Here is a 14124-nt window from a genome sequence, read left to right as displayed (position 1 = left end):
CACACACACACACACACACACACACACACACACACACACACACACACACACACACACAGTAGTCTTTTCATCCTTGCATTCATATCTTGGAGATTTACCCTAATCCTGTAGGATCACAGTTACTACACTTACACTAATCCTAACCCGAACCTAACCCCAAACTATTTATACTAAGACACAATGATTTACATTTTCAGCATTAGCTTGTGTTACCAAAGTGTGATTGCACTGGCAGATTTATGTCCCACCAGCATGAGTTTCACACACACACACGGATCCATACGAAGAATTCAGTCCGTTCTGTTGTCACCCTCTGCCATCCATTTTTCTGCTTACTCACTGGCCTATTCCTCTCTGGTTCTTCTTTTTTTAATTTAACTATTTCTGTCTCTTGTATTTTTTACTGAATTCTCACTATTATTTATTTGATTATCAGTTTTAATAAATGATGGATATTTTATTGTTTTATCAGAGTTGCGTGTATGTTTGTCTGTGTTTTTTTATTTTTTTTAATTTACTGTTTTTGGGGGTTTTTTTAGGTTCCGTATGTGGTGCCAGAAAGTGATCTCTCACAGACTGTTTGACCACATAGTTCTAGTTTTCATCTTTCTCAACTGCATCACCATTGCTCTGGAAAGACCTGATATAAAAAATGACAGCACGGTAAGACACACACGCACAGCCAATACACACCTGGACTGTTTTATTTAGTTTCTATCTCTTATAACTGATCCTTAATTAAGTAAGAGAAACAGGCAAAATTTCCTCTGTTATATGTGATGCTTTGATGCTTTTTATCCCTTCCATTGTTACCTGTAGTAACAAAGGTTTCTTGCTTGGGCTTCACATACACTCAGCTTGTGCTTTAGTCTGGGTGCTGGGGTCTTTCACTACATTCACATAGTAAAAAAGAAAGTACACACTTTTTAAATTCTAAGGTTTTAGATATCTGCAAATAATGTGGTCCTTAACAGTTCTTAAAATTAGGCAAATACAACCTCAGATATGAGGTTGTCCATTAACAGTTAACACATTACATTAACAATGTCTTAGACTCTGCAAGCCTCAGTTAACATTTCAAATGTTAAAGTTAATGAAGGTAGAGTTAGAAAAAAGCCAAAGAAGCATGTCTTGTTTGGAAGGGTTGCCTGGAGAAAGGCTATTTTCTCTAAAAAGAACATGGCAGCATGGTTTAGGTTTGCAAAGCTCCATCTGAACAAACCACAAGAATCCTGGAACAGTGTCTCTTGGACAGATAAGACCAAAGTGGAGCTGTATGGCCATTATGCACAGTGCCACGTTTGGTGAAAACCAAACAGAACATATCAGCAAAAACACTCCATAGCGACTGTCAAGCACGGTGTTGGGGTGGTGACTTGTGCTTCTTTTGCTGCCACGAGACCTGGCCACCTTGAAGCCATTGAGTCAAAGATGAACTCTGTATACCAAAGTATTCTAGAGTCATCTATCCTGCAGCTAAAGCATTGTCCAAATTGCTTAATGGAAAAAAATCTACAACAGAAAGGCTGAAAAAGAAAAGAATCAAGGTGCTACAATAATGTATTTGTTTTCAACTTTGTCAGCTTTGCCTTCATTTTCTATTTTCCAAAGTAAATTAGTAAAAGCAAAGAATTACAAAACATTTATTCACAATATATCACATTATGTGCTTTTTGGTGCTTGATTGATGATTATTTGCAGAAAGCTTGGAAAAAAATTGTCACTAACCGCTGTGTGAGGCAAGGAAGGACAAGACCCGAATGCAGGGCTCTCAGGCAGAACGTGAACTCAAAAACAGCTTTATTGCCAGATTCACAAAAAAACATTAGCTAAACTGGGAAGGAGCTAGAAACTAAAATAAACAGACAGCACACAGCATCGAGGGATGGCAACAGACAGAAGGAGATACAGACAATATTTCAAGAGGGTGTCAGGGCAGGAAACACCTGGGGAACACAGCTGAACATAGTCTGACTGAAGAGGCAGGGGAGCCACATTACATTACACATACAGGACAGATGACCATGAGAATAAAACAGGAAAAAGACGGGCCAGACACAGGAAGACAGGGAACACAAACACTGAGGTGAGACTGGCAAAAAACAGGGAGCGAGGGACAGAGACTTGAGCTTTATAACCAGACGTGACCACACACAGGGGACGCAGGGGAGGACCCACCAAGAGACTAATACCGACTGGACACAGAAGGGAACAAAATCAAACAAGAACTATGAACTAGAAACATAATAAAACCGAACATTAGCATATCAATAGTTGGGTTGAAGACCGAGGGCCATGATAAAAATCATTTTATTAAAGTGTACAAGAGCTGAAAGAATAAAACTCCAGAGTTTAAAACCTTTAAAAAGACACATTTTAGACTGATGCTAGATACTCTGTACTCTGTAGTGTGATGTGGCGTGTGCTACATGGTATGTGGGCTGAAATATAATATCACTCTCTTCTTTAGGAGCGACATTTCCTGAGTGTGTCCAACTATATTTTCACTGTGATCTTCCTAGCAGAGATGGCCATTAAGGTGAGAATCATTTCCTTTTCTTTCTTCTGTAGATGAACCTTTTTCTATTTTCTACTGGATCTAGATTATTGTGATTACTGCCTTGTGTACAGCTTAATTTGTATTTTAATAATTCCCAGGTTGTAGCTCTTGGTTTCTGCTTTGGGAAGCAGAGCTACCTCCAGTCCAGTTGGAACATTCTGGATGGTGTATTGGTGTTTGTGTCTCTGATTGACATTTTGGTTTATCTGGCCTATCATGGTGAAAACAAGATCCTGGGAATTCTGAGAGTACTTCGCCTGCTACGAACACTTCGCCCACTGAGGTACATGTTGGATTTTCTTTTGTATGTGGATACTGTCTTCTCACCTTTTGGAGGGTTATAGTGTAGTGGTTTGCATATTTGCCTAAAGTACAAAAGATCCATATGTTGATCCCAGGAAGACACACAAGGAATCTAGAGTAAATATCTGCTTAATCATGTGCACATTTGCAGTGCTACTTTATATCGTCAAAAGTATTTGCTCGTCTGCCTTCACACATATACACTTCACTGACATCATATTATTAATCCATAGGCTTTAATATGATGTCAGCCCACTCTTTGTTCTGGGAAGACTTTCCACAGGGTTTAGGAATGTTTGTGGGAATTTTTGACCATTCTTACAGAAGTGTATTTTTGTGCACTGGTTTGCAGTTATATTGGAACAGGAAGGGGCCAATCCCAAATTGTTCCCACAAAGCTGGGAGCATGGAATTGGCCAAAATGTCTTGGTAAGCTGAAACATTAAGAGTTCCTTTCACTGGAACTAAGAGGCAGAGTCAAACTCCTGAAATACAACCGCACACTTGGCACAGTGCAGTCAGACAAGTACCGTTCCCTGAGCAAACGCCAAACCCATACATTCGTCACTCTAGAGAACCCATCTCTAGTGCTCTAGAGTCCTATGGTCCTATGCTTTACAAACACTGCATCCGATGCTTTACATTGCACTCGGTGATGTATGGCTTGGTTACAGCTGCTCGCCATGGAAATCCATGGATAAAGCTCTCTTCACACTGTTGAGCTAATCTGAAACCACATGAAGTTGGGAAAGTTGGGAATCTCAGTGCACGATGCGACTCAGTATTTGCTAACCCTGCTCTGTGAGCCTACTACTACCGCTCTGCAGCTGAGTTGATGTCGTTCCCTGTAAATCCCACTAACACCTGACTGTGGAATATTTCGTAGTGAGGAAATTTCGCGACGGGATTTGTTCCACAGAGGTGGCATCCTATCACGGTATCACGCCGGGACTCACTGAGCTCCTGAGAGCGACCCATTCTTTAACAAATGTTTGTAGGTGATTGTCTGCGTGCTTGTGTGCTTGATTAAATACACCTGTGGCCATAGAAGTGATTGAAACACCTGAATTCGATGATTTGGATGGGTGAATGAATACTTTTGTCAGTGTGGTGATGGAAGGGATCCCTTAGGAATAAGGGGAAATTCGAAAGTAGCTTTTATATATTGATGCACATGTGCTGGATACTTTTTTGTTGCTCTACCTTGTTTGGGTTCTAGTTTTTTAATGTGCTGCATTTATTGGTACTTGTGTTAAACATGTTTGGTTTGCGTGTTCCAGGGTGATCAGTCGAGCCCCAGGATTAAAGCTTGTTGTGGAGACTCTCATCACCTCTCTTAGACCTATTGGGAACATTGTTTTGATATGCTGCGCCTTCTTCATTATCTTTGGAATCTTGGGGGTCCAGGTAATCACTGTTCCACAACGCCTTACACCTTTTGTTGCTTAAATGTCACTCAGTATCCAATCAACAATTAGCTTTTTGTTTGAGCATTTTTGAAAGAATGACAGTTAGGTGAAGTGTGAAAAGAAACAAGATGACCTGGTATTACCCAAGGACTGAGGGAAACGTATGATAATAATATGTTCTACAAAACTTCCCTTTATTTCTTTATTTCTGGCTTTATAAGCTACAAACTCTGGTACATAACATGTAAATGGCTACCAAAATAGCCCCGCAGATAACTCTCTCTATGTTTTTCTGTTTCACTCTAGCTGTTCAAAGGGAAGTTCTACCACTGTGAAGGTCTGGACACAAGAAACATCACCAACAAATCAGACTGTCTGCAGGCTAACTACCGCTGGATACGAAAAAAGTACAACTTTGACAACCTGATTCAGGTAACAAACAATAGATTGAGGGTGAGATTTGGCAAAAAAGATGGGGCATGAGTGTGGAATCAGCACTGCACAATCTCACTGTGAGCTGTTTTAACTAACTTTACAGTACTGTACAAAAGTCTTGAGCTATCCCTCATTTTTTAATATTTTGTTTCCAAGGAGCAAGGATGAGTTTTTAATGAGGTTTTGAGAAACAGTTCTCCAGGCTTTCTGCGGAGCTTTCAGAGTTTTTCTTTGGACACTGCCTTATTTTCAGTCCAATCCTTTTAATTTTTGGTATCCAGTTGTTCCATAATTTTTTAATTGTTTTTGATAAATCACCTTGCTGCATCTTCAGCAAATAATTACTTAAAAATGTCCCAACTTCTATGACATATTTCATGGTATTAATATATTATGTTATTATTATATGCAGAACAGCACAAAATCACCTAAGGCTTTTAAGCTTCTAGTAATGATGGAGAAATAGAGTTACAAGTCAGCATAACAAACTGATCACATGTGTAATGACTTCCTGTATTGTTTGTGTTTAATATCCAGGCTCTGATGTCTTTGTTTGTGCTGTCGTGTAAGGATGGCTGGGTCACCATCATGTATGATGGGCTGGATGCAGTAGGAGTGGACCAACAGGTAATGGTGTGAGAAATTGCTAAGCTGTAAAATTGCCTTGTGTCAGGTACACAAAAAATATCTTTGTAGTGTTAATCTACATCCACCCTCGAAGTGATTACTTATTCGTGGATCACTTTGAAGGTGACAGTAAGTCGTAGGCGGACGTTCCGTGATCCAGTTCGCCCAGGAAATCCTCATTGGTAGTCCCTTCAGTTGCTCACTTCGAAGTTTAGAAGTTTATCTGAGATCCCAACCACTTCATGTTGCCGTTCTCTAGTCTGTGGTTGTGACATCACTGCATATCGCGTCAAATGTGCACACAGCTTTAAGTGACAAAGAGAAAACAGTTTAAAAGGTGGAGCTTTCCCTGGACATTTTCTAGGGATTTGACCTGCTTCTGAATGTTGTAAGTGATGAGATACTGACAGTTTGGGTGCTGGTATCTCTTCTACTTGCACAAGATGATCAGAAGAGCTAAAAGTCCTGTTCTTTTTTGTTTTCAGTAAGAAATATGCATAAAAAACTGAAAAAGCAAATATTCTCTGCTGTCTTCTGCTTTCCTCAGCCTAAAAGGAACAACAATCCTTGGATGCTCCTCTACTTTATCTCCTTCCTGCTCATCGTCAGCTTCTTCGTCCTTAATATGTTTGTTGGGGTTGTGGTGGAGAATTTCCACAAGTGCCGACAGGACCAGGAAGAGGAGGAGGCGCGCTTACGGGAAGAGAAGAGGCTCAAAATGAAAGAGAAAAAGCGCAGGAGTAAGGAGAATGAAGGGGCTGGTCGGTAGTCTATTTTTCTGAGCACTGCCTGCTTTCAGAGCCTGAAAAAAAGAGAACGGGAATGAGAAAAAGAAACAAACAGGGATACATGTATATATAACAGACTGAAACATTAAAAGAGGGAGAATTTAAAAGACTGGCTAGCTCACGCAAACAGTGATCGATCACTGACAGGGGGCGTGGACTACATCAGTCTGATGCATGCAAATGCATGACTGCAGCCCTACTCTTACCCTTTTTCTAACACTGCATGAAAAACTTGAGCAGTTGTTTTAACCTAAAACTTTGTATGCTCACCCTTTAATTAATGGAACTGCCACCAGTTTAGTGTAAAAGTATTAACAGTACTTAATCTATTTTAAATACGTCTCAGATACCAAATTTAAATACAACAAAACCTGTAATAAGCTAACTTTTGTTTTTGGTTTCATTACTTTTAAAAAGCACCTTTATAACACTTGCTGCATGTGAAAGTAATTAACGGCTGCATTTCTCCAGATGTCTTTCGAAATTTTGCTAGCAAAATTTGAATTGGTGAAATGCCAGTAAATCCCTCCCTCCTTGCGAATGCATGTGCAACACTGACCATGAAATGGTTCTTGTCATGGATAGAAGAAGAAGGATATTTCCTGTAAACACGCTTTGACTGGCAGACTCAGAAACATAGCAGACACTTTGGCTGCTATACCTGTAAACACCTTGGGTAGCTGCGCTGTTAGCATATGTTAAGTTACGTAGATAAAAATTGTTGTTTGTTGCACCTTATAGCTAATGCAAGGACATGCTGGTAGAAACATCAGAAACACACCACCCACTGCAATCATGATTCACAGTACTGTACAGTCACAATACAGAAGAGTATTTCATTTAGGGACTTGATTGTGAATGAGAGAAATTTGTAGAAGTATTTTGTCTTATATTCATTTACGTAATCGCAGAGTTATATTTTAAGGCAGTATATGGTGTGAGCAGAACACAGCTATTTCATGTTCTAATGGCACCATGTCTCACTGGTCTAAAACTGCTCTTGATAAATGTAATATAAGCTACTTGAATGTCTCAGAGGAATGAACCTGTTCATAGGGATTTGGGCATATGATCAATCAAAACTCACTGATCAATCAAAAAACGAATGTAGTTTTAGACTACTGAGATTTTTTTTCCTGCAAGTATTTTAGAGAAAAGTGGCTCCAGTGTTTGTTCAACAGCAACCCCTAATTCTCAAACTAAAATCTTAAGGAATTTGACAGCAATATTAACTGATTAATTTGAAATTATTGAGCTCAATTTAAAGCGTTTAGATTATCGCTAAAGCAGTACAAGCTGAACGATCTCATTTGTTAAAGGATGGTGTTGTTGAACATATCCTGCACAGCCCCTCTAAATCCTAGTTTTAAAAAGAATGGCATGAAAGCATGCAGTCGATGCATAGGGCAGGGCATGGTATACGTGAGAGTATGTCAAAGACATTCACATACACGTTCGATAATTACAGTGGACATGTGAGTATGCAGTCTAGTTTGATAACAAGCACATATAAATAGCCAGGGTCTCATTTGTAAAACACTTGTTGTATGTTGGCACCGTAACAAAAATGTATAAATGCACACAAAAGCAAAAAATGCCATCCACCAAGATATCAATTTGGATTGGCTTCTTCTGTTCATACACAATGTAGTCCTAACCTATGTAAGCATCTGTGATCCTTGACTGGGTAGTGCTATCTCAAACAGCAGCAAGTTTCACACTTACAGAAATGAGAAAGTTTAATTAGCGTCAACATTCTGACTATTAACCTAATATTAAATATGTAAACATGGCATTAACATGCATAACCATAAAACATTTGAAACAGCTAGTTAGCATTGGTAATGGTATTTTCAGTGCCACTGGACTTCCTTAATCTGGCTAAAAATTGGCTTCTGTTTCCTCCTTCTCTAATGTCACTCTAACTTTTGATTCTTAAGAGTGCAACATGCACGGCACTTGCTTATCATTACGTATGCACAATTGAGGTCAGAGGTTTACATCCACTTATCGTAGGCATGAATTTCATGGTAATTTTGGGCTTTCAATGATTTCTTTGAACTGTTCTTTTTCCAGGGTCGAATCACTGTACAGCACACATCTTTGACCACTTAAACAAACAAGAATTAGGTGCACAAATATATTCATACATCCCCACTAATATTTGGTGTCTCTAAGCAATTTGTGCTTCGACCAGATGCTTTTGGTCACCGTCAACAACCTTCTGGCATAATGCTGGCAGGTTATTTAACAACTTGTCTTGGCAGAGTTGGTAGAGTTTATTTTTATTGATTGGAGTCATGGCACGGACTCAACTTTTAACACATGTACAATAGGGTTAAGGGCGGGGCTTTGGGAAAACCATCCCAATAGCCTAATGTTAGCCTGTGTTATCCATTTCAATACTAGCTTTGATGGATGTTTGAGATCATTGTCCTTTTGGAACACCCAATTATATCCAAGTTTCAACCATCTAGCTGTTGATTTGAGGTGAATTTGAAGAATTTAGAGATAGTCTGTAATTTCTTCCATCTTCAAAGCATGATGATACCTCCGCCATGCTTGACAGCTGGTACAGTGTTCTTAAGTTTGAAAGCCTCATCTTTACTCCTCCTAACACACTTCCTGTCATTTTGGCCAAATAGCTCAATTTATGTCTCCTGACCATAAAACTTTTCACTTGGTCTAAACCCTGTCAGTCCATTGTGATGTAAAATGAATTTCACTGTGGACACTGATGCTGGTGTTCCAGCAGTTTCCAGTTCACTGCAGGCTTCAGTCTTAGTGGTTCCCTGGGTTATTCCTCAACATCTTAACCGATTTCCTCTCATCTGAGGGTCAGAATTTGGATCTTCTTCCGGATCTTGGCAAATTGGTGACATATTCAAGTAACTTGTACTTAAATGCAGTTGTTTAAAGGGATAGTTCTCTGCAGAAATCTATGGTTATTTAGGAAAAAGAAAGCCACAACTTGTGCACATCTAGAATTCTATTTCTTAGATCTTCTCTGAGTTCTGTGGGCTTTCAAATTGTTTCGAGTATTGGTCAATCCAATCAGTTCTGTCAAACACAGAGAACTAACAGTTGTAGTCAATCACGATCACTAACAAGAAGCTGAAAGGCCTTGGTGTTTGTACAGCCTTCAGCACCTTTATTTATAGATTTAAGTGAGTGAATGTGTATTCACATTCACTCACATTCACAGATTTAAGTGAGTGAATGTGTATATTTGAGCTTTTATGTAAACTTTTGTGGATTATAGAAAATCCAAAATAAATTCAGTGATGTGTGTCTAATTTTAGTTTTTTTTTAAAGATGTATGCGGTACAGTTATTCCACCCTGGAAAAGGACAGTTCAGGTTTCACGAAAATCCATAAATCCCCATGATGTTCGTGTGGATGTAAATTTTTAAGTAGAACTGTACGTGTGCAAATTTACGTACAAAAGTATTTTGAGTAATAATACTAAATATGTGATCCCTTTAAAAAATGAATACATGCCATAAATATCTTAGACTTCGTGTTACTCTCATGTCCTCACTTATTTAAACAAGCCACACAAGCAGTAGCATGCACATGCTGTTTAAGGAACAGGGACAAGGGGAGCACCACCGCTGTGAGTAAGTTTACAATTAGAGGATCAGGGGTTGCCTGGTCTGCTCAAGGGCCTGTCTGGTGTGACATGCGTACCAAAATAGCAGAATCTTATTAAGGCACAAGCATGTTTTGGTGAATAAAGTATGAAATGGAACAGCAGTGGTGGTTGCCTTCTCTTTGCCCCTTTGCCTTCCGGTGCACACTGCTACACATACAACACTTTATATTCAGACAACAGTTACTCACCAAAGTGAGTCTCTCTGCGTGTTTCTTACTCTGTCTTTCATATATTTGTTTGTTCCTGAATTTTTGTGATCCAGAGGCCAAGCTCGGGCGCTACTATGACGACTACTCTCCCCTGCGTCTGTCCATCCACTCGCTGTGTACCAGCCACCACCTGGACCTCTTCATCACTTTTATCATCTGCGTCAATGTCTTCACCATGAGCATAGAGCACTATAAACAACCAGTGGTAATGCGTGCCCTTACAAACTTGCTCAAATGGAAAATGTTGTGAAAGATGTCTCAAATTAATCTGTACGCTTCTCCTTACATTCAATCTGTGCACTCAGTATTTAGGAGAGGTTCTGAAGTACTGTAACTACGTGTTTACCTGCATCTTCGTCGTTGAGGCCCTCCTCAAACTTGTGGCATTTGGCATACACAGGTTCATCAGAGACAGGTAAAGCAATGAGAATCTCTATAGCATTGTTTCCCACTAAAGTCAATGTAACTATCTCGCATAAAATGGTTACAAAAATAATTCCCTACTTAATGTGTGAATTCCTGCCTTCCTTATTTTCCCACAATTGTATTGAGAGCACTGGGTGGTCAGGGTACTTATCTTTTTCAGAGTACCCAGGTGGAGCGCTATCATGGTTTGCCTCAGTGTTTTCCCTACAAAAGAGATTAGTGGGTGGGCTGCCCATTAATCTAAACAGCCTCCTCACTATTTAGCATCAGCAGCCAGGCAGCAGCAACATTTCATCTTCTGTTCCCATCTGTTCTCCTTTTCAGCTAACTCACAATAACCTTTAAAGACTAAGAAGGAACTTGTATTACTTTGTTGTTACAATCACCCTCTGGTACTAGTTGAATATGCTGCATGAGCGATGAAAGAGAAGCACTGTATCTTGTGTCTTATTTTTTATTGATTAATTTTTTTGCCCTTTTTTTTTCTACCCGACTAAAAAATATTTTCAGGTGGAATCAGCTGGATTTAGCTATAGTGGCATTGTCCATCATGGGCATCGTCCTGGAGGAGCTGAAAATGAAAGGCACATTACCAATAAATCCAACCATCATCAGGATCATGAGAGTGCTCAGGATAGCACGAGGTACACATACGCTTACCAATCTATCCTTGCTTATGTTGTACACACTTACATAATTTCACTCTGTTAAGTTATCCTAAATATTCTAATAGATCTGGCATCAAAAAGAGGATCTCAGATGTAGATAAAACAGTTTCCTACTAACCCTTTTTCACAATTATCACAGTAAAACGGCTGTTTCAATGTCTCTCTGCAGTGCTGAAGCTTCTAAAGATGGCCACGGGGATGAGAGCTCTGTTGGATACTGTCATGCAAGCACTGCCGCAGGTAAACATGGACTCTGTAATGTCTCAACCACAAAAGAGTGGTTTTGCTTTTTTTTTTCTTATTTATGAAAACAGGGTCAGGATATGAATTTTGTTCAGAATAGACAGCCCTGAAAGATTTATGCTTTTTAATAAATATTTAATTCCAGGCGTATCCTTCCACATTACAAAATTCATATCCTAACCCTCAAGTGTGTTTGTTTCTTCAGATTTTCGCCGACTTATTGCACATCACATTTGGTTTTCTTAGTAAATGTGCCTTATAATAAATGGCACGCACACTGCACACAAGAGGAATTTTATCACAGAGTCAGTGAGTTCATTAGTCAAATGGATACCCGTGCACATTTTTGCCACCAATCTTGTGATTTCTTTTTTTTTTTTTTTTTTTTTTTTGAGTCAGACTGTTCCTCCCTTGTGCTCCTTTTTGTGCTTTTGCTATTTTGTCAATGCACCCACCATTTTTTTTTAGGCGTGTCAGCAGATGTCGCGGATGTATCTCCCTGTTATTGCGTGGCTCAAATCTTAGAGGCAAAGAGCAGCTGCGCCAAAGATTATGATGTGTGTGCAGTGACAGACGTTGTTCTGCTATTTTCTAAATGTCAAGTATTCGGATATAACCATCCCAGGCACAGAGTGCACGAGGAAAGATTTTTAGAAAATGGAAAAGGAGATGAGACATGCTGGTAAATGATGGCACGATGCATATGTAGTCATAGGGAGGTGCACACTGTCCAAGTTATTTTTGAATTTTTTGATTTTTAAGCGCGCAAGGGATTTCTCCGTGCAATGGGTAGAAAAGGGAAAAAGAAGTATTTTATGCTAATGCATAAATAAGCATATGTGGTATCAAATATATGCAATAAGACAAGAGCACTCAGAGAGCACATCTCCTCTCAAATAGAAAGGGCTGTACTAAAACGCTGATGTTTTATGAATTCTTTTTATTACAACATGCTGACATCAGGATGTTTTTATAACAATATGCTGATGTCTGACCTTTAACACATTTATAGTGTTTTTTATTGTCTTTACTGGGACAGAGCTGGCTGATTTGGCTTCTATAAGCTGAAAGAAGTTGTGACTTTAAGATATTTTCATGCACTGTGTAATTTTGGGAAACTTTCTGGTGTCATTGTGACATCATGGGCATTGTGTTAATGTACAGCTCTCCCCATGCCCATTCACATGATACATTACTTGATATGGTTTCTTTAAATGTTTTTTCAAGGTCAACTTTTACCTTTGGCACAAACAATAAAGGTCAAGGTCAGATCCCTGGAAAACTGAGGTGCTCGTGCCAAGCAAGGCTTGTTTTTATTGTTTTACCCATTTGATGTGATCTTGATGTGATTTTCACCTAAATGAAACCAACTTGTACCATCACACAAAATATGAAAATGAGATCTTGGAAACTGTGGATGCTACACTGCTAACAAACAGACAGACAAACAAATGGAGTCAGTTATATACTCCCTCTCGATTATATACTCCGGAGACAGTGCCTTCTTGTCCCTGGATCTTTAATGTTTTAAATGGTACTGTTGTTTTTTTGCAGAAGATATCTAACATATTTTGGGGTTTGTTTTTTTCTTTTTCCTTCCAGGTGGGAAATCTTGGTCTTCTCTTCATGCTGCTCTTCTTCATCTATGCTGCTCTGGGAGTGGAGCTCTTTGGCAAACTGGGTCAGTCACCAGCAAGAAAAAAACAAAACAAAGACACACACACACACTGCTCCACACACTTTGCCAGAAAAGGTTTTTGAATCCAAGCATCACTATTACAGTCACGATTTGCGGCAAATTTCCCCCCTTTTTTTGTATCCTCCCTTCCTGTTTTGACCAAGGAAAATATCACATTTGCATGATCCCATTTATTTACATTATTGCTTCTTCAATGGATTGACTCTGTCCAACTCATTTTGCCTGAGTTTGTGTGGGAAAAGTGTTAGAAAAAAGAAAAAAAGGACTTCTGGGAAGATGAAATGAAAAACAACTTTCTGATAAAGAGGTTGCTTTCGGTGAAATGTTATGATCCTCTGCTACACGCTGGGAATAGAAGATGATGTCTGTTTTGCCGATTTATGCAACATGACCCATCTTCAGCTTTTGCAGAGATTTTTATGAATGTTTGGAAGTGCCAAGCTAAATGCTGATCCATGCCTGTAAGGGTGAAATATGTTTTAACTTTGGAAGTTTTGAAGGAAACATCGTGGCACAGAGCGGTGGAGAACAGGAACGTTCCCTGCATTCACGCCAGTAAGAAAAAGCTAAACCTCATCTTCGAACTTACTTGCGTCTCACACAACCCTTGTTACATAGGCCGTCGACAAGTCTTTAGTTTTATTAGAACATGGTGTTTTATACATTTTCACCATGGAAGAGGAATTTAAACTGACCAACAATTATGCGACTAACTGACAGATCTCAGACAAGCGTACGTTGGCAGACTCTGTCCAAGGTATCTGCCCAAGGCTGTGTACATAGGATGAGGGCACAGGGGGCTGAATGAGTGTTTAAATGTTAATACAGTTCTGGCTTCATGTCATTTCAGGGTCAGGTGTTTTCAGCATAGCTTGTAATTAACATATTCCAGTGTGGATCTGAATCTAGATTTAATAATTTATCTGGTAGTCTACACCCAGATGAATCCCGATTTCCAGTGGGCAGGAGTTAAAGGAAGATTACCTGAGAAAGGTAAAACAAAGGGGGTAGAACAGTAAATGGTCTATACAGGAGCGAGCTCCGACTGGGAGGAAAGAATATTTAGTAAGGTGTGAAAGCAAGGAAACATTGACTTGAGTGA

The 14124-nt window shown here is 39.3% G+C and overlaps 1 protein-coding gene across 1 annotated transcript in view; it reads left to right on the top strand.

Moving 5' to 3' along the window:
- The window catches only part of cacna1ha (calcium channel, voltage-dependent, T type, alpha 1H subunit a), a 121152-nt gene that overhangs the window by 99829 nt on the left and 7199 nt on the right, over positions 1 to 14124 (top strand). The window contains exons 21-32 of the mRNA XM_013913441.1: positions 540 to 663; positions 2471 to 2539; positions 2659 to 2843; positions 4144 to 4270; positions 4579 to 4704; positions 5245 to 5334; positions 5882 to 6095; positions 10040 to 10191; positions 10292 to 10401; positions 10923 to 11056; positions 11250 to 11320; positions 12926 to 13004. Coding sequence (XP_013768895.1) covers positions 540 to 663; positions 2471 to 2539; positions 2659 to 2843; positions 4144 to 4270; positions 4579 to 4704; positions 5245 to 5334; positions 5882 to 6095; positions 10040 to 10191; positions 10292 to 10401; positions 10923 to 11056; positions 11250 to 11320; positions 12926 to 13004 — 1481 coding nt within the window. The remainder of the gene's footprint in view (positions 1 to 539; positions 664 to 2470; positions 2540 to 2658; positions 2844 to 4143; positions 4271 to 4578; positions 4705 to 5244; positions 5335 to 5881; positions 6096 to 10039; positions 10192 to 10291; positions 10402 to 10922; positions 11057 to 11249; positions 11321 to 12925; positions 13005 to 14124) is intronic.

The sequence above is a fragment of the Pundamilia nyererei genome, unplaced genomic scaffold (genome assembly GCF_000239375.1).
Source record: "Pundamilia nyererei isolate P.nyererei 1_Seehausen unplaced genomic scaffold, PunNye1.0 scaffold00132, whole genome shotgun sequence".
NCBI classification, from domain to species: domain Eukaryota; kingdom Metazoa; phylum Chordata; class Actinopteri; order Cichliformes; family Cichlidae; genus Pundamilia; species Pundamilia nyererei.
The sequence above is the reverse complement of the archived record's forward strand: the minus strand, read 5'-3'. Positions and strand labels throughout refer to the sequence as shown.